Consider the following 26,886-nt stretch of genomic DNA (forward strand, 5'->3'; position numbering starts at 1 on the left):
ATTTTGCATCTATTTATAAATTATAGCCTCGTTTCGGAGGATTCTTCCGAAAAAATCCGAAGATGTTCGAAGGGTTCGTAAGCAGTCGGAAAACATACTTTCGGTTTGACATAGGCAACATTTTTTGTTTATTTGTTACTTATTCTTGAACATATTCATGACTATTTGGTCAGATAAGATGCAGTGAGCCATATTTTCAGTAAATAGGAAGTCTCAGCTACAAACTCTGGTTTTCATATAATACTCGTTCGGGTTTTAGTAATGGACCTTTAAATTTCGCTAATTTTCTCTGGTGTCTGGCCGAAGTTATTGCTAGTAAAAAGCTAGAATAAATCTGACTGGTAAAGTAGATTATGCACCCATTTATAAAATAAATCAAAATTCGTTCATATCTTAATGCATATCCAAAACAAAAGGTTTTATATGTTAAACAATAAAATCCACACGTATTCACGTCATTATCATTTGTGCTATATCCTTTCCGCAGCTGTAACGTAATGAAACGTATTAGCGTCTGATGGCCCTTTCACGCTTCCGTAGAAAATAGGGTTATTATAACAGTAGCTTGATCTGGGATGCAGTATTCGGCTCGAGTGGATTTTGCAAGATCGGATCTCACGAGGCGCGCAAGCGCCGAGTGTGATCCGCCCTTGCAAAATCCACGAGAGCCGAATACAAAGTCCCAGATCCAGCTACTGTTATAATGGCCATTTTATTATATACCTTTACTATTTTAATTCTTGTTTTGTTCTTGAACGAAATCTTCAATGTCTATCGATATTTAATGGAATTTGTGAAGTTTTTATGTGCGCTATTTATAGAACTTTGTCAGGTCATGCATATTAATAAAAATAGTCCGGCAGCATACAATACGGAAGGTACAATACGGAATTTAAAAGGTACAGTACGTAATTTTTGTCTGTCTGTCCATATCTGATTGTGAAATACAAGCCGATTTTTTACAGAATTTATATAGGTATATAATAATCACATTTATTACACGAAATTCATTTTGAAAATATTTCTGAAATGTCTAGGTCTGCAGCTCTGAAATACGGAAATAGATCTATCTTACATCCGAGGCATATACTGACACTTTCAGACAAATCAAAAAGGACCTTTGGAGCGATTTGACGAAGTTCCAAAAATCTCTATGTACCTTTGCTCCGTTACGGACTCCTGTGGGAATTGTCCAACTAGGCTGAAGTCGAAACTTGAGAAAAAAGTTAAGTATGTATTTACAACTTTTCAGGACAATTCGTTGTATAACCGGAAGCTTGCTTTGTTTACACTCGCTGGAGGTCAGTTTAAATACAACTCGAAAAACGTAAAGAACGAAGGCTTTACCAACAGGCCTAACTAACAAAAGCTTCAGAATTCTATATTATCATGGATTCAGTGGAAATAGCTAGGAAATACTGATAAAGAGCTGCATAGCCACGAACTTCGGAACACAACTGGCTGATCCTGGTTGATAAACTACTTCGACGAAAATGCTAGCATATTAAGTAAGAGTGATTTGATGTCTTGTGATAGTTAGCTAAGACAACAGCCAACTAAATGTGCTGTCGCCAGTATAATCTACCAAACGATAGTAAACATAAGAAAAGTGGAGGAAGAACACACAAAGCAAGTTCTAGTAATTCTATTTAAGCAATCAGGGTAACATTTCGAGAGCATTGCTAGATCTATAATTTCTTTTGAAAATTCTAGTATAGCTAGCTTTTTCTATACTGGATTGTACATGAACTGGAATTTAAGTTTAACATAGGGTACCAGTAATTCTAAAGGCAACAGAGGGAGGTGATTAAAGAATAAATTTGAAGGGAGATAACTTTTTTCTAAAAAAAAGAAGTTCGGCACTGAGTGATTTAGAGAAATATCTCACTGCTAATTTTCAGTGTTTCACCAGTTAGCATAAAGTAAAAAATAATGTAATCATTGTATTTAAAAACTATTGAGGAACCTTAAAATTGCAATCCACGCCTGTTTTGTAAAATTTATGTTTTCTAAATTGTATCATTTTGTTAATAAAAGCATACTCAACTGGCCTAGTTGTTTGGTTCCGTGTCATTTTCAAAATATTAGCTAAAGTTAATTTCTAACAGCGTTTTTATATATCTTGGCGAATTCCAACACTGCACAATATGATATGGCTAATATATGATTGTTAAAGCATGTAAAGAACGTTTCAAGTTCGAGTTAAATATTAGATATTTAACAAGGAACCGTTTAAATAGATAAGATAAATAAAAATAAGGTCTCAATTTCAACAACGCCTTGCAATATCATACTATAATAACTGTTATTGCTTTGTTTATCAGAAAGTCAGTGTGAATCGTAATAAATAAAGACGTACATTTGTATTTGATTTCGGAATGTTTTGAGGAAATAACGAGATAATTATTGTAGTTCTGGTTATTTTTGTGTTGTTTCTTGTTCGGGTGTTTTTGCGTGCATGCATGTCTGCGTGTGTGTGTTTTATTGTTGCTGTCGTTCTTCTTTTGGTGTTTTTCTACCTTGTTGTAATACTGCAATACCTTCTTTATAATGATCATCTCTGTAGTTTATTTTCTATAAATATCTTCTGCATCATTATTTAAATTAAAATAGGGTAATACAGAAAAAAATTGTATATCCCATGGTTAAAGTATATGTTGCTGATAAAAATAGATGGATCCATTATAACAAGAACTTTAACATGATTTGATAGGTTTTTAATGACTTTTTCTTATACACAACCTTTAATTTGTGACGACATGTACTCTGTAAGACGCCCCTACATATGTCGTTGTACAAAAGTTGGTTGGTCTAAATAAACTGGACAAGGCCGTTATAAAAAAGTTGCTGCATTTTCTTGGAAATGTTATTTCCATCAAGATCATTTATTCAAATACGTTTTGAAAGGGTACATGACACAAATGTTAATTTTACAAAATACAAAATATCACCAAAATTATAACGCAACTATAACCACGACTGATCAAGATATGTATTGTTTCCAGGTAACAACAATTATCAATTTTACTTCATTATTATTATTATTATTATTATTATTATACCAGATTTATAAAGCGCCCTTTTCATGATCAATTTCACGTTCAAAGGCGCTTTACACAGCCACACAGGGCGCATAATTCATCCTCTACTAGTACAGACACAGAGTGATCTGACCAGAGGGACAGAGTGAAACAAAGCCCCCACGAAGAGAGATCAGAAATCAGGTACAGGCTTGTAAGGCTAACTTAGCCTAGCTCGTTGCGAATAGACAGCCTGGTTCTTTAACGTACCCAGTGTATAGCACTGATACACGCAAGGATTGCCTGGGTTCCTGACCAGTACAGCTGGTGGGAAACACTGAAAAGCGTTTCTGAAAAAAATCCCGAGGAGCTGCCTGGGATCGAACCCCCGACCTCAGAATTGGAAGGCCAGTGTGCAAACCACTGAGCTATCCTCCACTTAATAAATATCGACGGTCAATTTTGGATGTATTCAAAAATAATTATACATATTCAGTTTTAACATCTGAAAATATAAATGGGAAATTTAAAGCGGGCCTTCGAGTCATCGTTTGCACAATAATCAGATACATGTACTTGTGTTAGAAAATTAAATTTTACAGAGAGGATATTTGTTTGTTTCAGTGTTCATGTTTTAACTTAAATAACACCTTTTATAGTTTCCTATCAGTGAAAAATATAATTGATATTGTTCGCTGTGAATATACCAGATACAATTCAATCTAATATTTCGATAATTCACTATAACATGTAATAAATACATAAAATGTTGCGTATAGCACTGTTTCATAAATGGTCCAAAATATTAACCAATAAAAGTTATCCTATTTCCCTCGGACAACATTCAAACACACTTGCAGTTTTACGATGCATGTTGAAGAAAACACATATTGTATTCTGTCTAATGGATGACATACGTCACAAAATCACGGCTTTATTTACCGCTATTATTTTGCTGTGTTCAATCTGAATATATTTAAGATTTTTCGAATGTAGTTCTTATTGAACGGTCAGAAACATAATAAATTTGCCCTATGAATATAATGTATAAACTCAGAAATTTAAAGGGAAGAGTTTAAACTAGAATTGTGTCCACAGAACACGGATGCCTCCACATACTGTGCCATCCTCTATATAGCAAAAACAATCATAGGGCCATAACTGCAGTAAAACTTTTCAATGAAAAAGTTCTACCTTTGTGGCACATCAAGCTTGTCCATCTGTTAAAGCATGAAGCTGAAGCAAATCAGGCTAATTGTGTGGGAGTAGTTGGACACACACGACTTTTCTCTATATTCCATAATAGCAAAATCAAAGGGCCATAACTGCGGTAAAAATATTTACAGAAAAAATCCTTCCTTTGTGATTATCTGCAGATCAAGCTTGTTCATCTGTGAAAGTTTGAAGCAAATCAGGCTAATAGTGTTGGAGAAATTGAACAGACGTACGGACGGACGTACGGACAGCAGCAACACTATATATCCCTCCGCATAAATACGGGGGCATATATATCTTTCCCTAAATATAGTAGAAAAATTCATTTCTTGCTGGGGAAATATGAACACCATTTAATGGAATTAATTACGTTTCCAAGTAAAGCATAATACGAGTCGCAATTTGAACTAGGCCCGCCATATTCAACAGGAATTTGTGACTTTGTGTTGAGCCTGTTGCCTACAATAAGTCGAAAGACACTTATTCAATGTCATGAAACCCTGTGCTATTTTCGAAATGTTTTAGGCAGTTTTTTATATAATTTATTGAAATGTACTGCAATGCTCTTTTGTCACTTTTCCAACATGAAAATTTAAACATTGCAAAGACATATACCGCAGATTTTGGTTTGCAGTATATATTTAGCCATTTAACGAAAGTATTTCGTACTCGCCGCGGCAACTAAGAAAATCCGGATATTTCTAGTAGGTACTATTTCAATATTGTTGGCAAACATCCGTCAAACTGCTGTGAACATGACTGTCCGTGAAGAAAGTTAGACGGGAAGATGAATGGAGGCTACAGATACAAGTTTGACATTTCTTTTTTTTTATGAAATTAGTGCGATGATGAGAACGACAGTCATCTCTTTATAATCGATAACAAGCAAAGCAAAATCCGAAAACTTTGAGAAATGATTACGCAAAATGGTTTATACATTAGTAAAATATTAAAGTTTACAGCTGTTTGTTTGTTTTTGAAATATCAAATGATCGGAAAAGCTCGTTTATTACTTGAAATACTTATACCTAATTTATCATATTCAGTTTAGACCGTTACAAACTTATCTAACAAATTGCAGCGCAACAGTTTAAAAGCAGTTAAAGCTAAAATAAGCCATGTTACTAGGGAACTGATTGTCTACGAATATCTAGGATATTGTACAGCTTAAATAGGTAGAGATACAGTAAAGAAAAAGGTAAAGGTCATGTGTGTGTGTAGTTACCAAATTATTACCATAATAACAATTACGACAAGAAACGCGTCAACGCCACGAAAACAGATTTTCAACGTTTTCGGAAACAGTTTTTTTTTTCAATTTAGTAACAGTGACCTTGACCCTAAAAAAGAGATATTGAGCAGGAACCATTTTCTATTTTTAGTAACAACAATATTGACCTTGATCCGAGTGACCCCAAATGCAATGCCAATCTTTGTTTCGAACTTAAGATATTGAGCGGAATCCATATGTCTATTTCAGTAACAGTGACCCAAATATTAAGACACTTCGCAGTAGATATCCCAGAAAAGAGTCTTAAATTCGGCCAGTGCTTTAGGCAATGGGGGCTTTTAACCGTAAATGTAAGCGGTTATAAGCAGTATTTACAACAAGAGAAGGAAAGTTAAAATACACATATGATATTACCTCAGCTAATTATATTCTTATTAATTTATAAGTTTTAAGTCACTGCAGTCATTGTACATTCTACAAAGTTCATCATATGACCTTTTACTTAATACCTTTTATGCATGCAAGCTCTATTATATTGTATTTGATTTCGTCAAAGACTTCGTTCTTTGTTTAAAATCATATTTAATCCTAAAAGATTTTTTAAGATTAACATGTAAATGAGACGATATAAACAATAGGAATGACAAAACATTCGTAAATTATAGCTTCAGTTTATACAATAATGTTTCGACAGCTTGCATGTTATAAAAATATTCTTCAAAGAAATATAAGAAAATGGTTACTGCTATCATTTGTCTGACTTGTATTGTTCGCTAGTCAAAACAGCTCAATACCTATTTACCAATGTTTTTCACCAGACACCATTTAAGAATAAAAGATAAAACCCCTAGACAACAACAATTTGTTCTCATGCACATATCTCCATATGCAATTAGTGTGGGGATGTCTGAATTGATGCATTAATGTGCGTAAGCTCAAATACAATATTTCTGTAATATTCAAATCAAGTCGAAGTTTATTAGGCAAAACCACATACATGTTCATGTGGCGATAAATACACATATCAAAGAAAAGTATGAGTCAAATATGGTGTGGGTGGAATTAAAATCAGTTATAAAAATATTTAACATAACTGAAAAACAAACAAGCAAATAACGTTCTTCAGTGAATTTTCATTTATTACGTTATTACAAAAAAAGTCACCCAGTTGTTTCATGCCTTTTAGGCGTATTTTGCCTAACTTACAAGCTTAGTTCTTTGAGATGAACTCAATTTATGACTACTGAAAGTAGGTCACACAACAACTTTCTATTGTAATACAATTCCATGTACTCTATCTGTTGCCAGATTTAAACACCATCAAGACTACTTCATCAATTAGGCACCATATTCAATACTAAAGATATTGACTTGATTTGTTTCAGTTGGAGATCGAACTTCATCGGCTTATGCAATATAACGAATAATGTTTAAGAGAAGAAGTAGATTTTGAGTTTTCAGGGAAAACAAACATTCTTCCAAAAAAAAAGAAGTGCGCATGTGCGAAAATGGCGGCACTTTTCAAAATTGCACAAAATTGATAAATATTTTATGATACATTGGATATATTTAGCGGAGAAAAAAACTGAAAAAGTGTCTCGGTGTGTATAAAAAAGTCTCGGATACTTAATGAGTGACTCTTGATCCAAGATCTGGAATGTATGGCCGGTAAACGCAAAAAGAGTAAGAGTTCGCCGGAGAACAAAGAAGGTACCGAGAACAAAAGACAAAATATGGCTTCTAACCAACATTCGCCTGCACCAGGTGGGATATTAAATAGACATTTGAACAGCTCATATACAGGTCAGAACTTTATTGCTCCTGGAACTTTCACATATAATGGCAGTTCGATGCAGAATTCAGTTTCACCTGTGTGTGGTCAATATATACCTCAGGGGCCTCAGGGGCCCTTAGCAACGCCAAATACACCTATATCACAGCAATCGACAGTACATGTTGACCCATTTGCGCTAATCCTTCAGCGACTAGACAGAGTTGACAATAAGTTAATACAGTTAGATTCAATTCAGTCGTCAATCAACGTTATAATGGGTCGATTGAACAGTGTTGATGAAAAGATCATCTCATTTGAAAAGAGATTAACGGAACTTAAGACAAGCCGATCATTTGACTCAACGAGTGTAGACACGATGATGGAAAAACAGAAAGAGGTCGACGGCTTGAAAAAAACTTCTTGGTAGGCTGGAAGCAGAGCGGTCATCTTGCGACGACATGGTGAATAAATTAAAATGCGATCCTTTAAAAAACAATCTTTTGTTTTTTAAAGTTCCCGATTCCGAGGATGAAACGTCAGACGACTGCAAAACTTCTATCTTAGACATTATACAAGATAAAATGAAAGTCGATAACGCTAAAGAAGATATTGTATTGACCAACGTTGAAAGAATGGGGCGTTTTAAATCGGGGAAGACAAGGCCTGTTGTAGTAAAAATCGGAAAGTTTGAAGATCGTGAAAAAGTACGTAAATCCTGCCCAAATTTGAAAAATACGTCAATCGGCGTCTCGCCACATTTCCCCAAAGACATTGCGGATAAGAGAAAGGCCTTAAGCGGGGCATTTAAGAAAGCCAAGGAAGACAAAAAGAGGGTGTATTTTAAGTACGATAAGCTGTTTATCAATGATGTGGAGTACGTGCCAGGGCCTCAAGCCTAGGATCTAACCGAGAGTGGCATTAAGGTACTATCATGGAATGTGGAAGGCTTAACTAAAGCAAAACGATCTAGCGAGGAATTTACAGATTTCATTTCAAAATACGATATAATTTGTCTATATGAAACATTCACCAGTAGAAATACGAATATTACACTTAGTGGATATAGCAACCCTATACACTCATTTAGGAAATTTCAATACAGACGCGCGAAACGTGCAAGTGGCGGTATCATTATTTATATTAAAGACAACGTAAGAAAAGGCGTCACATTGATACGAAATGATATTGACTGCATAGTATGGATTAAGCTAGATAAACAGTTTTTTGAAATTGATATAGACTGGTATATAGCAGCGACTTATATATCCCCGGAAGGGTCGCCAGCATATGGTGTATACAGTGTTGATTTGTTTAACAAACTCGAAGACGAGATAGGTCAGTACTCACAATTAGGTCGATCTTTATGGATAGGTGACCTTAACTGCCGGGTCGGCCAGAAGCTTGATTTTATTGAGCATGAGACTTTAACGGACATGGAATTTACCGAGTCATTAAATAATATTCCAAATAGGAGAATTTCGATGGATACACGTAGTAATAGATACGGTGATTATTTATTAGATATGTGTAAGTCATTAAATATATGCATTTTAAATGGGAGAACGGCGAGTGATGACGATATGGGAAAGTTTACCTGCTATACGCATAACGGGGAAAGTGTAATCGACTATGTAGTAACTGATTACAACAATTTTGAATGTATTAAGGATTTTAAAATACATAAATATAACGAATACTCAAATCATTCCCCAATAACGTTTGAAATAAAAACTGGAACGCATAAAAGTATGAGTAAACATCAAACAAGGACATTTTATAAATGGGACAATAGCGTTAAGGATAATTTTAAGGCGGAACTGGCAAACGGAATGAGGAATCTAATAGACTCTATGAAAAATAATGATGTACGAAATAGGGAAACGCTTAGCACGGCAGTTACTTTGTTTACAGACTATATTGATTCAAAAGCAGGCATATTGTTTAAAAAAACATTTAAAACGAAAACGGTTACTTTTCTCGATAGTGAAAGATCGGAGCGTAAAAAATGGTTTAACGTAGAATGCGAAAATAAAAGAAAACGATATCGGGAGGCCCTTGAAAGGTACAATTATGAAAGAAGTATAGAAAATTTTGAGTGTTTTCAGCGACTTAAAAAAGACTACAATTTTTTTGTACGAAAAACTAAGACATTATATAATATTGAAAAGGGAAAAAGTATGAATGAAATGCACCGTAAAACGCCAAGGGAATTTTGGAAAATGTTTAAAAATGGAAATAAGTCAGTGGATGAGAGTGTTACATTAAACGACTTCTTTGAGCATTTTAAATCTCTGGCTACCACACAGTTTGAAAATAATGAAGAAGTAGTCGACTTTCTAAAGGATTTTGATAGTAGGGTACATGAAAGTACATTCGAGGAATTAGATGTGCCTGTTACAGAGACAGAAATACGTAAAATAGTAAAAAAGCTAAATCGAAATAAAGCTGCGGGATTAGACAATATGATAAATGAATATTTCATAGAATGTATTGATATACTTATTGAGCCATTGTTATTTTTGTTTAACAAAATACTAGACGTTGGTGAATTTCCGCGCCAATGGTCGGAGGGACTAATTATACCGATTCTTAAAAAACAACCGTCTAATAACACAGATAATTATAGAGGAATAACACTTTTAAGCTGCCTCGGTAAAATATTTACTGGAATATTGAATGAGGGAATCAAATCATGGAGTAAAAGCAACGACAAATTATCCGACGCCCAGTTCGGCTTTAAGTCGGGTCATAGCACAACAGACGCTGTCTTCGTTTTATCAACCCTTATAAAAAAGTATACTTCACAAAATAAAAATGTATACGCAGCCTTTGTGGAATACCAAAAGTGTTTCGACACGATATATAGAAATGGCCTCTGGTATAAACTGATAAAAGAAGGATTTGATGGGAAAATACTTAAATTGTTAAGATCTATGTATAGCGATGTAAGATCGTGTGTAAAGCACGTAAATAATATATCAGACTTCTTTAAAATTGATCTCGGATTATTTCAAGGGGAGCTAACTTCGCCACTATTATTTTGCCACTTCGTGAATGATCTTGAAATATGCTTACAAGAAAATATCGATTGTGGAATTACATTAGACCAATTATCAATTTATTTAATTCTTTTCGCGGACGACAGTGTATTGCTGAGCGAAACCCCAGAAGGACTACAAGCTAACTCAAACCAATTAGAGGTGTATTGTAAAAGGTGGGGCTTAACAGTTAACGTCGAGAAGACAAAAATTATGGTATTTCGAAAGGGCGGTCCGTTATCAAGAAACCTGTCATGGACATATAACGGACAAAACATTGATATTGTTGACAGCTTTAACTATCTGGGCTTTGTACTTAGTAGTGGTGGTTCATTTCGCAAAGGAATAGAGGCATTAGCAGATAAAGCTCTTAAATCGATGTTTTCATTAAGAAGCATTACCAGGGACATGCAGATTCCTCTACATATAAATTTTAATCTGTTTGATGCATATGTAACGTCTATAATGTCATATTGCTCTGAACTTTGGGGGTTTTCTCAAGCAGACAAACTGGAACGGCTTCACAGAAAATATTTGAAGTGGACATTGAATGTTAAAATGAGTACAAACAGTTATGCACTATATGGCGAGACTGGTCGTTTTCCATTAATCTTGGATAGAAAAGTAAAAATAATAAAATATTGGTTCAAGTTGTTAAACTGTCATAATACAAATTGTATTTTATATTCTGTTTATAATGATCTTTTTGAATCACATGAAATAGAAAATAATTGGCTATCAAATGTCAAGTTTATGTTACAACAGACAGGGTTCAATGATGTATGGACTTTTCGTACATCGGTTACAAATATAGGATGTTTTATCACACAGTTTAAAATGAGGCTTAGAGACATTTATATAGGTCAATGTAGAGAAGCAGTAAACACTTCAACGTCATTGTTGTTATACAAGGAAATAAAACAAACTTTTGAGATGTCCGAATACCTACTTACAATTGACAATAGTAAATCCAGAAATGCTTTGGCCAAACTTAGACTTTCATCCCACTGTAGAGCGAGGTAGACACAGGAACCAGATAAGAAGTGAACGAAAATGTGTTTTATGTGATACGGACGATATAGAGGACGAATATCACTTTGTGTGTATATGTGACTCATACAAAGAATTGCGAAAATCATACATTCCTGCCTATTACAGAAATCGACCAAATATGTTCAAGTTTGTTGAGCTTTTAAAAAGTAGCAATCGTAAACTATTGTATAGGCTATCAACTTTTATTATAAAAGCACTTAAAATAAGAAATGACCTGATTAATGTTGATGTTTAAAGTGTATGATATGTGCCTTCTATGTAAACTTAGATATTTTGCCATTTTCATGTGCAGGCCATTGTAATATATTTTTATGTATGGACGATAAGCTGTATATGCTTAAGTCAAAATAAATATTCTGTTCTGTTCTGTTCATATCAAGCATGATTTTTTGATTGCAAAATAATGAAACATTGGGTAATTTTCCTCGGAAAAGCAACGTGTATGACGTAGCGTTACCCTCGTCGAAATTCAGAAGTTATTCACCTTGCTTTGTAAAAGTATAGTTCTATTCCAGCATATGTATACATAAACGCAGATGTGAGCAGAACTATTTTCGTTATTATTTTAGCAGATAAACACTACACAATAAGATAGAGAAAAATTTGATTTACGAATGCATGTGCAAATCTTTCAAGTTCAAGTTGATATTAAACTTTTCGAAGAACGTTTCAAGTGATAAGATAACAAATAAAAAGTTCTCAGTTATAGCAACGCCTCATGATATAATTTTGTAATAATTGAAGTTCTTTTCGTATTCACTATTTGTTTTCAACATCTTTGCACATGTGAAAAATATTTCTATAACATTCGAATTACTCGCATCTAATATTGTAATATTTAACAATTTATTATTCTCATTAATCTAAAAACTAGCGCCAATAAATTATTGTAGTCTCTTCTTTCAAAATCATTATCCCAGAATTTCTAAAACATACCACATGACAACTTATCACGTGCAAAATCTTTTTCGGCTGCTCAGGCGAAAGTTATGAAACTCTGGATAAGTAATTGCCGAAACACTAACATAGCCAACTAGACTGAAATGTTACAGTTACACTATCACAGAGGTTGTTACCTTACACAATACAGGGACAAATATCAAACAGGGAATGTTCCACAAACCGCAGTCTCTCCAAAACGAAACCCACAGCACGCAGACGTGCACACTACACTACACACACACAAACACACACACACACGCACACACATACACACACACACACAATCGCATACAAAGCAAACACACGAGGACAAAACGAACAAATAAAGGAACACCATACAGGAGACGCCGCACTTACAGATAAACACAGAAGGATTTGTTTTATAAATACGTTAATATTTTACAATTCTTATGAATTAGCAAGTTCTATATCATGGAATTTATGCTTGTAACTGAAACTGTTGTTTACATAAACGACTCACTCACACTTCCCGAAAATTTCTTTTAAATACGTAAATACTTAAACTGCTTTAATAAATTTAGATGTTTCAAATACGTCATAAAAATTACCTGCTCTCCAAGAATCCCATTGCTCATCTTGTTTTATCATTAATTTTGATGTAACATGTATAATGGAACCATTTGCAACTTGTACTTGATTTTGAATGATAGCAAAATGAATTCGTCTTCTGACGAATGACAATATTTCATATTCCTGAACTCAAGTCTCATATGTGTCCTTTGGCAACAATTACATGTTTCAAATTTTCATGTCTGTTAATATTTTGTTCTGGAAGTCGGGATGAGAAGTTTAGCCTACTTCGATACTAACTACACAAGAAGTCATTAACGTTAAAATGATGCAGAACAATACACTCATTGCATTCTCTCTGAAGACCTCTGTATTTCGTGAAATCATGCTTCCTTTTCTACGACTTTACGCAATAGTTTCAGCTAATATTGCTTGTATCATGACAGGTTTCTATTTCATTTCATCTTAGCATGCAATCATGGCTTTTTCAACGTATATTTCATATTTTATCTTTCTTAGACTTCGCGCAATCATTTTATCTCATATTGCACGTATCATGATTTTTTTCAAACCGAAATCGAACATTGTACCTATTATGATCTATAAAGAAATCATAACAATAACAAATAAGACATAGACATATTGCAATTTTACGAGGATATGATATCAGTTCTCGTTTTGGCAAAGTAAATAGGCAAGCTAGTACATGATAATTGATAACGAACAGAATTTCATACATACTTCTGTACAACACGCATCTATTTCTAAATTTATAGGATATAATTGTCTTTATTCATTTAATACAGTGTTCAAATGTACACATATTATTCTGTGCGCTAAGTGTGTGCTCCCTCTACACCGTTTCACACTTTGAATGGTCTATAAAAGTTAGATAATCGGACTATGGAAACCATCTGCCTGCTCTACGAAACAGTCTCAATGATTTAGTAATTAAACATCTCAAAGACCATCTAGTAGAACTTTCAAAATTAATGCATTCCCCAGTCACTTATTGACATTACTCGGAACTTCAATACCTCATTATGTCAAAATGTGTCTAAATAGTCCAAAACATAATCAATCTATTCTGCTGATCAATGAGTCGAGGTTACTACAAACCGATTTCTGAGGCAACTTAAATCGGGGATGACGGGTTGTTACATCCATTATTATTTTTCTAATATAATAAAAGCTTAGGTAACATACATATTACCAAATGTGTGAAACGCCTTAGTTAACTTTAAGAACACGTCACGGCTGAGATAGTTTAGTATTATTGCAATACACAATCAGTATTAAAATTGTGTTTCCAATACATGTGCTCATTAGATAAATCCTCAATTTCTATGTGAAAATAAGGGATATGTTTTGTATAATTGCAACACTGTGAGTTGCTCTAATTAGTGACAAGTGACTGAAACAATAGAAATTCGTACGTGACTCGGATAGACAAAACCATAGTAAGGTAACAATATATTCTTATATTGTTTTTATTCACGAGTTGTAAGCTACAACATAGAATACCCATTTTTAACAAAATCAAACTGGAAGTTAGAAAATAACAGACAAAAATTAATTAGGTCATGAGTCATCATATACCTGTCAAAATTTGTCATTAGTTTTCACGAGCTGTCAAAATTATTTTTAAGTATCTTGGTCGGATATTGTAGTGTGTAACTTACCTTACATTCCACAATAATATTTGTGCTTGAAATTGCTTTGTTGAGCTAACCGAACTCACGTATGAATTTCTATTATTTTAGTTTATTGTCTGTTATAAAGGTATCAAACCTCAATATAAGGAAAGAAGAATTATGCCTTTCTGATAGACAAGGGAAACTATTTGGTTGAATCATAACATAACGGTTTTTGCAAAGAACTGAATTTTCTTTTTTTTTTTTTTTTTTTTTTTTTTGTTATTCACCGGAAATTCAAAATGTGACATCACCTTAATATAACCAACTGTGTGGACTTCTAACATAAATACAATCAGTATACGTTATGTTATGAAACTTTATCTAGACACAGATTAAATTCACTTGCACATATAGTTATATGAACACACTCTATTGCACATTAGATGTTAGGACTACTTACTTTGAAAGGCTGAGAAACGTCTCCCAAATCAAAATAAACTTCCAGTAATCCTAGTCTAATATCTCAATACATATCCGTATTCCACTTGGGGGACTTGAGAATAAGAATAAGCGGAAAACAATAATCATTCCTCTTTAGAGTTAGCCGGCTTCCAGACAAACACAATCAATGTCTTTACACATTGCTGACGTTCTTAACCAATCTTGTAAATTAAAAGACTCTAAATAGGGTAACATTAAGACAAAATCTTTTCCAATTTCTAAAGACATAATTATATAAAATTTGCTATAAGACACTTGCAGACAAATTGCAGTCCAATTTCTGTTCTATTACCGCTGCGATACTAAATATTCTTTATTGAACATTTTTGAGAAATGTGAAAGAAGAATACATGAAGGGAGCAGTCAAAGAAAGTTGTCGGTCGGGACTACAGTATGTTTGTTATATGTTTCTTTATTATTTTTATTTCGCTGTTTGTTTGGTTTGTTGGGTTTCGGACTTTTGATGTTGTTGTTGCTTTCCGTACGTAGGAGAAAATAAGCCGATAAGTCTGAATTACTGCCAGACGAAAGACATGAATAAGTCAATTATACTCTTATACATCATGTAAATCGTAGCTGATTATATATTTCAATCCGTTTTATTAAACAACAACAGGCATAATGGAATACATGATCTTGTTTAGTTAAGTAAAGTAGCTGAACAAAACATTTCTCATGACAGCACCCAAGACAATTCACAAAATCAATGCATCTCTCTAGGACAAATACTTTCTCTCGGGCTATATTCCCGGAGACCGGGTTGCATGGAGAGGGAGTATATAATTGCAGCCGCCTATCCGACTCAGCCAGAAAATGTTGGAAGCAGTTCTATTGTTTGATACACATTACAGAGTTTCAAGTATATGAATCTAGCCTTCAGTTTTTACACCAGATTATTTTCCTTTCTCGGCAGGAGACATCTTGTCGGCTATTTTAGTCAAATTGGAATATTGCCATTCACTTGCGGAGATCATTTATTAGAAATATAGACCTGGCATGAAATATGATGTAATATTGCTATATCATTTTACTAGAGTAGTAGCCAAAGCATAAATTCTATCAAATTCGAAATATATTAATATCTTTGTCTTAACCCAGTGGTGGTTTTGCCACTGACCGTTCCAAGGCGGTGCCCCACTGTGTTCCTTTGTTTGTTCGTTTTGTCCTCATGTATTGGCTTTGTGTGTGTGCGCGTGTATGTGTGTGTGTGTGTTTGTGGTGTGCACGTCTGCGTGCTGTGGGTTTCGTTTTGGGGAGGCTGCGTTTTTGATAGTTGCATTCGCTGTTTGATATTTGTCTTTGTTTTTTGTTTTTTTTTTGTATTAACTTAATTTTTTTCTGGAGTTTGATGCAAGGCAAAATACGGCGACAAAGCAAAAATGCTTTAATTAGTCATGAATCAGCGGAATATCCTGTTGTAGATTATCGACATAAAAGTATCATCGGCCAATTAGGCAATGTTTCCTTCCATTCAATCCATGCCCCATGTTTCAGTGGGAGAGAACAGAAACGGGGATGTTGCAGTCACTAGATTGAAAAAAAAAATCCTATTCGTAACAATACCGATTTTAACAAGTTTTGTCCTTGGATCTAGTTGTTTAAGCATTTTTACAAAGCTATATTCAAATTTTGGTTGCATCGAGGCACATGTGATTCTATTAAAATCGTATTTAATTTAGTGCAGAATGAATATACAGTTATTTAGTAACGCAATATTTTTACCAAGAATTAATTGTTCCCATGATAAAAATGATCTTACGGCATTCTTACTATGCTTTCAGTATCTATCGATACAATATTAAAGCGTGTACATGTGTACTTTCTAAATTCATATTTTGATATTTATCGAATATCTTCCATTCTGAACGATCATCAGCTAGAACATTCAAGATATATAATAATAATAATGTTACATCTTACGTCAAATAATTTTAAATGATATGTTCCGATATGAATTCTATGTTAACATTATTTTCTCCAAGCATCTAAGTAGGAAAAACAATTATTTCGATCAAAAGCGCATATTCACTTGCTCTGGAGTTTTAGTAGATAAATTGTCAGATAAAGTGAAAGTAAACAGTCCACCAATAATTAGATTTACCACATGTTTGACATTAAGGGATCGAAATAAAGCCATTACATTATTTTGGCATTACAATAGTGTAATAAAACATTGACGTTGACGTCGTTTCAAGTATGAGAGACGTTGGTCGAATTGACTCGGTGTATAATAGGTAAAGACACAAGACATTTGATATTTTAGCAGAAAAAGCTAACATGTGATAAAAAAAGACGTTTAGTCGCATGAGTTGATTTCTATCTATCAGGTTTTGACAATTAGGGTTTAATGTGGTTCAATTTATCGGTAGAATATCATCACTTATGACGTTATGATATTAGGTAAAAACAATTGAAAATACATGTAGTAAAAAGAAAATGTGTTTGTTTTGTATGTAAGATTGAAATAACTTTCACCTGTACACATCCGATTCCACATTTTCAAATATTGTTTCTGATGTTCACTTGATGAAATATATTTCGATCTTACACTGAAACAAACAAAAATATCCTGAGTGTATGAACTCATCCATATAGGTATTGCAATCATCTTATATATTCGTTACATAAATGCACTCCTGGAGCTATAAATGGAAATTTAAATCGGGTCTTCGAATCATCGCTTGTACACTAATCAAATATCTGTTATAAATATGCGAATCAAAATTAAACACCCGAATATTCAAACTAGGAATCAAATACTGCAAATTATAAAGCATTATCTAACTGCTACAACACAATAATCACTTGGTCAAAAGTTAACTTTTATAAATTGGCAAAGAATGACAAAAATGTCACGTTATCAAACTAGTCTCAGGTAAATTTCCAGGACGATTGAAGCTATATATAAACGAAATTTCAGACCAACTTACTTTGCAAATTCTGAAGAACGTTTCCAAACTCCTAAACAAAACCAAGCCACTCTATAACCTTGATATCCAACTCTGTGTATAGTATGTCCTTCCCCAAGACAACGTAGTATTAAGTTTGAGAGTCTCATATATTAAATCCTGTTATACAATATTTCCTGATTTTCTTAAAAAGATCACTTGGCACTTGATCGAATGAACAAATATTTTTGGCCGCTGCAGCTAAAGTTGCATGATGTGATTACCGAAATAGCGACAAAGAAACTGGAGAGTAAGACAGACAAAACTAAATCATTTCTGTTTTGCATGAGCGGGCATCCGAACAAAATCAATTTTGTTGAAATTCTCTGACGTTCTTTTCTAATCTGATGAACGACTTAAGAGTAAAATTAAGACAAAATCGTTTCCAATTTGTAAAGCAATGATTAGATAATTCTCGCAGACGTAAGCTGCAGTCTGCAAGAAAAAACAGTGTTACAGACAAATCACTGCACATTATCTGGATTACCACTGCGATACTAAACATTCCTAAACTATTTTTGAGATGCTTAGTAAGTGTACAAGTAGTACACAGGAAAAAATAGCACATAAATAGGCTGTGTTATCTTATTGTATGTTTAATTATTTTAATTCGGCTATTTATCTTTAATTTGATTTAGGTGTATGCTGCTGTTAGTTTTTACTGTTTTTCGTACTCAAAATATAAGCTGACGTGTTGGCCGACATGATTGCCAGACGAAAGTCGCAATAAGCTTATATGTTGCACAATTCAAAGTTCGTTCACATTTGAATCAATTTCTGTCACATAAAGGGAACAGGAGGTGTAGTAGAACGTTGCGTTTATTCTTTATTTTTTTCTCAGTTAAAGCCTCATCTATCTACAACATAGTCCAGCCTGGACTCTCCATGGGATTGATATTTTAGATAACAATTCTATTTTATGAAACGGTGCTTTATAATGACTTCACTTTATCAATTTTATTTTATACATATTGTCGTCTTATTTCAGTAGCTAGTAACATGAATCTAAAACCTCCGTGACAAATACGGACTGTGCAAAAACCGCGTTTCATATGATAAAATGTAAGAAGCCTACACGTAGTCGCCGGTTAATTGTTTGTGCTATATGACCCGTCTCAAATTAAATCCCAAATTTTGTACAATGGGCTAAAGTCGAGACTTGATTTCTAATGTATTGTGTTAAAACAGTTATTGACCCGCAAGCAATTCAATAAAATGTATAATCCTTAATTGGGAATAAAGGTATATGCATTGTATATGGAAAGTATTGAGCCATCTTAAAGCTGCAATATACCCCTCTTTTTGTGTACATTTTATCATCTTGTTAATAAGACAAGACCTTTCGGCAGACGTGGTATTTTCAAAATACCAGCTAAAGCTGATTTTCTAGAGCGTTTTTTATAACTTTTGCTGAATTCCAAAACTGCGCAATATGATATGGCTAATATAAGATTATTAAAGCATGTAAAGAACATTTCCAGTTCAAGTTAAATATTAGCTATTTAACTAGGAACTGTTTCAGATGATAAGATAAATAATAGAAAGGTCTCAATTTCAACAACGCCTTGCAATATCATACTATAATAACTGTTATTGTTTTGTTTATCAGAAAAGTCAGAGTGAATCGTAATAAATAAAGACATTTTTGATTTCGGAATGCTTTGAGGAAATAACGAGATAACTATTGCAGTTCTGGTTATTTTGTGGTATATGTTGTTTTTCTTGTAATTGCTTTTCACGTGTTTGTGCGTGCATGCGTGTGTGTGTTTTGTTGTTTGTGTCGTTCTTTCTTTTCTTTGATTGGTGGTGGTGTTGTTGTGAAATTTGCAAGCAGTTGCCTCTCGTTCTATTTAGTGATGATAACATCAATTATATATCTATAGCTTTTTTGTATAAACACCTTCTGCACCTTTATTGAAATTAAAAAATACAGAAAAAAAAAAGAAATGTATATAGTCCATGGTTAAAGTGTATATTGTTGACTGAAATAAATAAATCAATTATAACAGGAATATAAGCATTATTCGATAGCTCTGTAACGACGTGTAATATTCTCATTCTTTTTGTACGTAACAAAGCAGTGCTAAGCCTCATTTTGTATATTGATGGTATCTTCCAGTTCGATGTTTTTAGAGGAATTATGGCTCTTTATTCATCAAATTATATACAGCTGGAAAATGCAGACAATATGCAAATTGAGGCTTAGCACTGACCATACCTGTAATGTTTGGTGGAAATCAGTCCCCAATAATATAAAAGAAGTTGCCAAAACATAATAAAATTTGAGGATGCAAGGGCCATAACTCCGTTGAAAATCATCATGCTGGGGAATACCGACAGATCTGTTTCTGTTTTCATGTTTTAAAAAGTGTGAAGATTTTTAACTCATTTTTGTGACCGTTTTAAATGTTATAGTCATACACAAATCAAAGATGGCAAATTAAGGACAAATGGAAGCACAGAGAAACTATAGGTCACGTGATTTTTCAATATTAAGGTCATGTGCGGGGTAATGTGAAATCGGCGAAACAATTATTTAGCTAAGCTTTTCCTTCCTTGGTCGATTAAAGACAGACAAAGCCGACATCTGAACCCGTGTATGCTTTACAGATAGTATAAATCAAAATCTTTTCACATCTTAATTATATCATTTGTGTGATACATACCAGACATGATGATATATATATATATGATCTATCTGGTTGATTTTAACAGAATGTAAACAAGGGATACATGACGACAGCACGCTATCTGTGCCAAGTCAGAAAGTCATGGAGAGAGGAAATATTCATATAGATACAATTCTGGAGGTCGACGGTGGTAAAGCATTTTAAATGTGGCATCTGGCATCGCCTGGGAACAAGATAGCGGAAATGGAAATCGATTGACGGTGGTAAGGGATTTAAATGTCCAGCACCGCCTGGGAACAAAACAGCGAAAATGGAGATCATTTGACGGCGATAAAGCATTTAAGTACTGCACCAGACACCGTCAAGGACCAACACAGCGGATCTGGAGCTCGATTGACGGTGGTGTTGCACCTTGCACCGCCCGAGAACAACAAAACGGACTTTCGATTTACGGTTTAACATTTTAACATTTAACTGCCGCATCAGACATCGCCCGGGTACAACACAATGGAACTGGAGATCAATTGCCGATGGTAAAGCATTCAAATGCCACATTTTGCATCGCCCAGGTACAACGCAACGGGACTGGAAATCAGTTGACGATGATGAAACATTTAAGTGCGGTATCTGGCACCGCTCGAGATACATAATAGGAGCAGGTATATGATAATATTCATCAACTCGCAGGCGCATAAAGTCATGCCGTCGGACATTTAGTGAAAATTTAAACTCCAGAAAGCTATCATTTATCCTTTTCCTTTTTCTGATGGACACACTATGTCCAAAGTCATCCCTTTTTACCGTTTCAGTTTCTTGCAGCGATATTATCTCAGGCATACATGGCTGCGTTGAGCAAGTACATAACTTCAATTAAACACGGGTCATAGTAAATTCAGGAACACGTTTGACCATAGTCACTTTGCCTTTGTTAAGTTATAAATGCTTGGTTAAAAATTGCTCAGATTAGAAAGATGCAATAAACGAATCTGTACCAAGATTAGGTTTCGAAAACTGAATAACCTTAGAAGTAAAGACGTGTGATTGAAATCATTTTGAAATATCTATCTGAAATCTTGCAATTCTGAAACACTCTTTTCTGGTTTTTGTATATGAAAGCACCACTGAGAAAAGTTCGGGAGTATTCCCTACTTCACCCTGTGTCGTGTCAAATGAATCATATTGAAAATAAACATGCTTTCCTGGAAGCTCATCACGTATATGCAGATAAATACAGCTATTGTACTGAAATATACAGATCTTAACAAAAATGCCAGAAAACATGCCTACAAAACACAAATGCACACAATACATTGTGTGGCACCTATAAATGTCACAACCACTTTTAAATGTCGCAAGATTGACGTTTAATGTCGCAACCACCGTTAAATGTCCAGAATCATCTGCCGCTATATGTCATACCCTTAACGCAAGGATCTGTCTACCGTTATATGTCGCAACACCAACGCTCAATGTCGCGCAACAAAAGAAGAAAATAAACTAAGTTAGGTTCAACAGTTTTTACAGCTTAGATATAACTGTCAATACTTTTGAAGCCGAGATAGGATTGGGTGAGTGTAAGCATTGTGTGGATTATGGGAAGAGCTTAGAAATGACAAACCGTATGACTGTAGCGCCAGACATACGTTATTGATTCGATATTTAAAAGTTTGAGCCCCGGCGCAGTATTTGCCACAACACTAGAATCATTTAAGGTCTAAACTACGAAATCCTACGGAGTCCTGTTTAGCTCATGTGACATTAATGTCGGACGTCGTGTCGCCAGTTGTATCGTGTGTCGAGAGTTGTGTTTCGCGTCGTTTCGTATTGTTGCATGCGTCGATCTAGAAGAGTAGATGGTCAACACACAAGACGAAGTACAACAATGCGACACGACGCACGACACATTAATGTCGTTTCGCATTGTCGTGCGTCATGTCGCGCGTTGTTTCGTTTTGTCGCGCGTCGTATCGCATGTCGGTAGACAGTTGACATTATTATTATTATTATTATTATTATTATTATTATTATTATGAGACCATACCTGTCTGCTGCGAATATGTTACTACAATGTCGCTGGTATGTACTTAGGAAGCTTACGGCCAACTTCATTCTGCCTTATTTTCGTAATGAAAGAAGGATATCGAATAAGATTGTTAGAGTGACAGATAATGAACCTGTTAATCCATCTAATAAACATTGTTTCTAAAATTCCGAAAAAAAAACTTAATACACGAGACAAAATCTTATTACTAGAATACAACAGTCAAAACTAACATGTAAGACTTGCTCTTCAGATTGTCCTTGCATTAAAGCAAAATTAGTCCAGCTGAGACAAAAATTACGTAGCAAGATTTGGTTTTAGAAAAATGAATTACTTGAGAATTAAATGCTACTTTCGTGCGTTTAAGTCACACGGTTGGAAAAGGTGCAGCCAGACTGGGACTCGAACCCGGGGCTTCGGGGTGCTGTTCCGATGCTCTACCGACTGAGCTACCAGGTCTCCCACACACTCTCTCCCAGTTTTGATATTCAAGTCCTATACCGTGAAATTGGGACTTCTTGCAAATCCATGAATCGCGCCAGTAAGAAGGCAAAATGTTATTTATACAAGTATAAACGCATAAAAATAGTATTCAATTCTTACATTTACATTTTTACGATAGCTTCCTAAAACAATAAGTGATTTAATTTCCATGAGTATCAGGAAATCAAAGTAAATGTCAGGATAAGGATATCGATCTTTTTCAATATCTAAATAGAACAGCCAAAAAGACCCCCCACGTTCAATTGTAATTCACCTTCTAATAAAACTACAGCTCCTGGTTTTTATTTAAGATATCGTTAAATCCAGTGAAGAAATCATACAGTTGTATCGATTCAATTTTGATCTTTACCTTCAGAAAATTAATTTTAGCTTTTTTAATATTGTGTCCAGTTTTGAAAGAATTTTTCGAACAACGCCATTTTGTTGATGCCTTTTTGGGAATGTCATCAGATTACCCGTGCAATCTCGCGGAAAGGGCCGCTCTTGATAATACTCAAGCAACGTTAGTTATACGAAAATAAACTCTCTTTATTTTATGATAACTAATGAAATACCGTATTCTATCAGTTAAATATTTTCATATCTCATCACTCACACTGTGAAAATATGAAGTGACAAAATTTTCACATTTTCACTCTCGCTATGCGCTCGTGAAAATATTTGAAATTTTCTCACTTCTCAGTGAGATATATTCCATATTCACTCAAAACAAACAAATTTCCACAATATTTTCTTTCCATACAGACTGCATAGTGAATGTAAATATTCTAATCACATTGATATACGAATCTAAGGTCCTATAATTTTCATTCTAAACTCTTTAGAAAATTTCAAGAAGCATGCTTCAAGTTGATTGACTTTTATGCCGGAAATTCAAATGATTCCATTGGAGGTCTTATCACATTATTTTCAGACACACACAGCTATCGTGTTGAAATAGACAGTCATTAACAATAAATATCAAAACAGATTTCAACAAACACAAAAACAAAACGTTTACTTATTGTAAATAGAAAAACGGGCGTATTCAGAGGAAGATATCAATGGCCTCTTGTTGCATGTAGTATAAAAACTATATTTGAATTATTACGCTCTCGAATTAGTCAGAATCCAAACACAGACAGTTTTTATAGACAGATTACCTGTCTGCGCTTTGGGCGCATTCGTGCACCATTCTATTAGTATTTTTTCAGATAGTTATTTTCTAAAAGGCGATGGATTTGTTATGCTAATCGGATAAATATCAGAGTTTTTTGTTTAAATGCTCATAATGCATTTGTTTATAACGTGGCTGCCACATTTTTGTTATGAGAATGAAATCCATTATTTTCTTTAAAATGAAGATGAATTTCCAATCGGCCTATTTCTTATTAACGGAAGTAAATTTTCGCGCATGCGCATTCTACGTAGGAAAAAAAAAGACATGTAAAAGTTATATCACATTCCAATCAATTTGGTCACTATATGTGTCAAGCAGGACAGAAAAATATATTTATGTAATCCTTTGCAGATCCTAAACTGCATTGCTCAATTTAATGCGTATTATAACTGTTAATTTAGATTCATAATGGACAAGCAATTAACTATTCTTCAGCAACATTGATCTTTATTTGGACAAATGTAGGTTGAAGAAAAATGGGATACCAATCCATCAATTTAATACTTATGTTTTATGGACAAGCCATAACATGATTTGACAGAACTTACAACCTGTCGCAATTAGCTTGCATGATAGTGTCACTAAAAGTCGTACTTAAAAACGAAAAGTTGAATACAGTAGCCAGGGAGCCAAAAGTGCGAAAAGTGCCTAGAAACAGGATTTACCTGTCCGGTCATGCTATAGTCAATTTCTATATATATTATGAAAGTGCAAAGTCTCGTGGATCAGAAAAATCGGGCCTGCAAAACAAAAGCTCTTGCGAAATTTTAGAATATTAAGGGGAGATAACTCTGCATATTTGCAGTTTTTTTAAGATTCAAAACGCTTTTTTGCGAACAAAACATGGCATCATGTTTCTAAAATCAGATCAAATATATATATTTCAACATTGCTTTTACGCATAAGGCTTATGGTTGAAAAATACACAAAATGTACTCATTTTATGTACATTTTATTATAAGATTTGGCACCTAAAATACCAGAGAATAAAATAAAAACATTTAACCTAAAATTTACAGTATGAAGAAGTAACCTTTAAAATGGTCTTATTTCTCAAAGTCATTTATTAATACCGCTGCGAAACAGTCTGTTAGAACAGAAAATCATCTAGATACTCTAGTTTAGGTTTGGCTAAGAAATACACAAATCCGGGGTATTTTATGTACCCCACCCACTTTATATAATGCAAAAATTGTATAATAAAAATATTCGACCAACAACCATTTAAGAGTAAAAACAGTAGCCAATAATTAGAATTAACAACCTGTTCATTGTGGTGTGATAAAATGCAAGCAACACTACCGAAAAGTACTGAAGCCTTTACATTCAAACTTTAATTTTGTACTATCTCATTTTAATTATTAGTAACTTTCATTTGCAAGTTTGTCAAATCCAAAAAAAAAAACCAGAAGTAATTTATTCACCAACCCACCTTGAATAAGACAAATGTTTATACCATAGGGGCAAAAATAGCGAAAATGCACGGAAAACGATATTGCTAGTCCGTTGTTCTCTTCAAATGATTATAGTTAAATGCTGATTTATTTGGAAAGTTCGTGACTGCAAAACTTATCCAACTGATAAATGAAAAGTCAAGGGCAGTTACTCTTCACAAATTTTAAAACGTATCTTAGAATTATTATTAAGGTAATTTGCACTAAATATGAGCCACGCCATGAGAAAACCAACATAGTGCATTTGCGACCAGCGTCGATCCAGACCAGACTGCGCATCCGCACAGTCTGGTCAGGACCCATGCTATTCGCTAACGGTTTCTCTAATTGCAATAGGCTTTGAAAGCGAACAGCATGGGACCTGACCAGACTGCGCGGATGCGCAGGCTGGTCTGGATCGATGTTGGTCGCAAATGCACTATGTTTGTTTTCTGGATCTATACTGGTCACAAATACACTACGTTTGTTTTCTCATGGTGCGGCGCATATAACTTATCTGAAGTTATATAAAATATGATATAAAGAAGGGGTGTTTGTATAAAACATATGCCCCCTGATGGTTTGTTGAAGGCAAAGGGGAGTGTAAGTTCTAATTTTATAACATTGACCTTATTAACATCAGGTGTCTTCTATGAATTTGATTAATACTAGTGTATAAGTTGCGAAAAAGACATGTTGAACTGTTGCAGTCTAAAATCACATATTTAAAGTTAAAACAATATAACGTATTACCATTTACACTGCCAGTGCAAGTTATAGTACGAGATAATATCATTTTTGTGGTGTAGCCGTAAAGTTTAAATTGATACAAGTATTTCTATATACAGATCGGAAAAATAGTTACGCATGATATTATGAAGTATTGTGTTAATGTCTACTTAAATTGCACATACAGATGTAACTATTTGTCGTTAGTACTGCAGGAATGTGTAACTAAAATTGTGCTCCAGATGGACCGCATATAAATAAAATTCTAATTACTATTATAGCCTTTAGTGCCAAACCAGTAAATGTTATCTAAAATGATATGACTCTGTATAAATACTTGGTTCATGGCACTTTGTTGTTCAATTCGTGAAAAAATACAACAAATGTTTAATTCTAATGTCATGTATAAAACAATAATTGAAGGGCTTGCCTATCAATAGTCAAAACTATTTGTTGTTTGTCATCCAGACATAGAGCAATATACTAGGTAATTTATAAGT

General features: G+C 34.1%; 1 protein-coding gene across 1 annotated transcript in view; it reads right to left on the reverse strand.

Moving 5' to 3' along the window:
* LOC123546293 (dopamine beta-hydroxylase-like) overlaps positions 1 to 18,064 on the reverse strand; it is a 130,961-nt gene extending 112,897 nt beyond the window's left edge. The window contains exon 1 of the mRNA XM_045332520.2: positions 17,873 to 18,064. Within this exon, the coding sequence (XP_045188455.2) occupies positions 17,873 to 18,000 (128 nt within the window). The 5' untranslated portion in view covers positions 18,001 to 18,064. The remainder of the gene's footprint in view (positions 1 to 17,872) is intronic.
* Between the last annotated feature and the right edge of the window lie 8,822 nt (positions 18,065 to 26,886).

The sequence above is a fragment of the Mercenaria mercenaria genome, chromosome 15, assembly GCF_021730395.1.
Source record: "Mercenaria mercenaria strain notata chromosome 15, MADL_Memer_1, whole genome shotgun sequence".
In the NCBI taxonomy this organism is placed as follows: domain Eukaryota; kingdom Metazoa; phylum Mollusca; class Bivalvia; order Venerida; family Veneridae; genus Mercenaria; species Mercenaria mercenaria.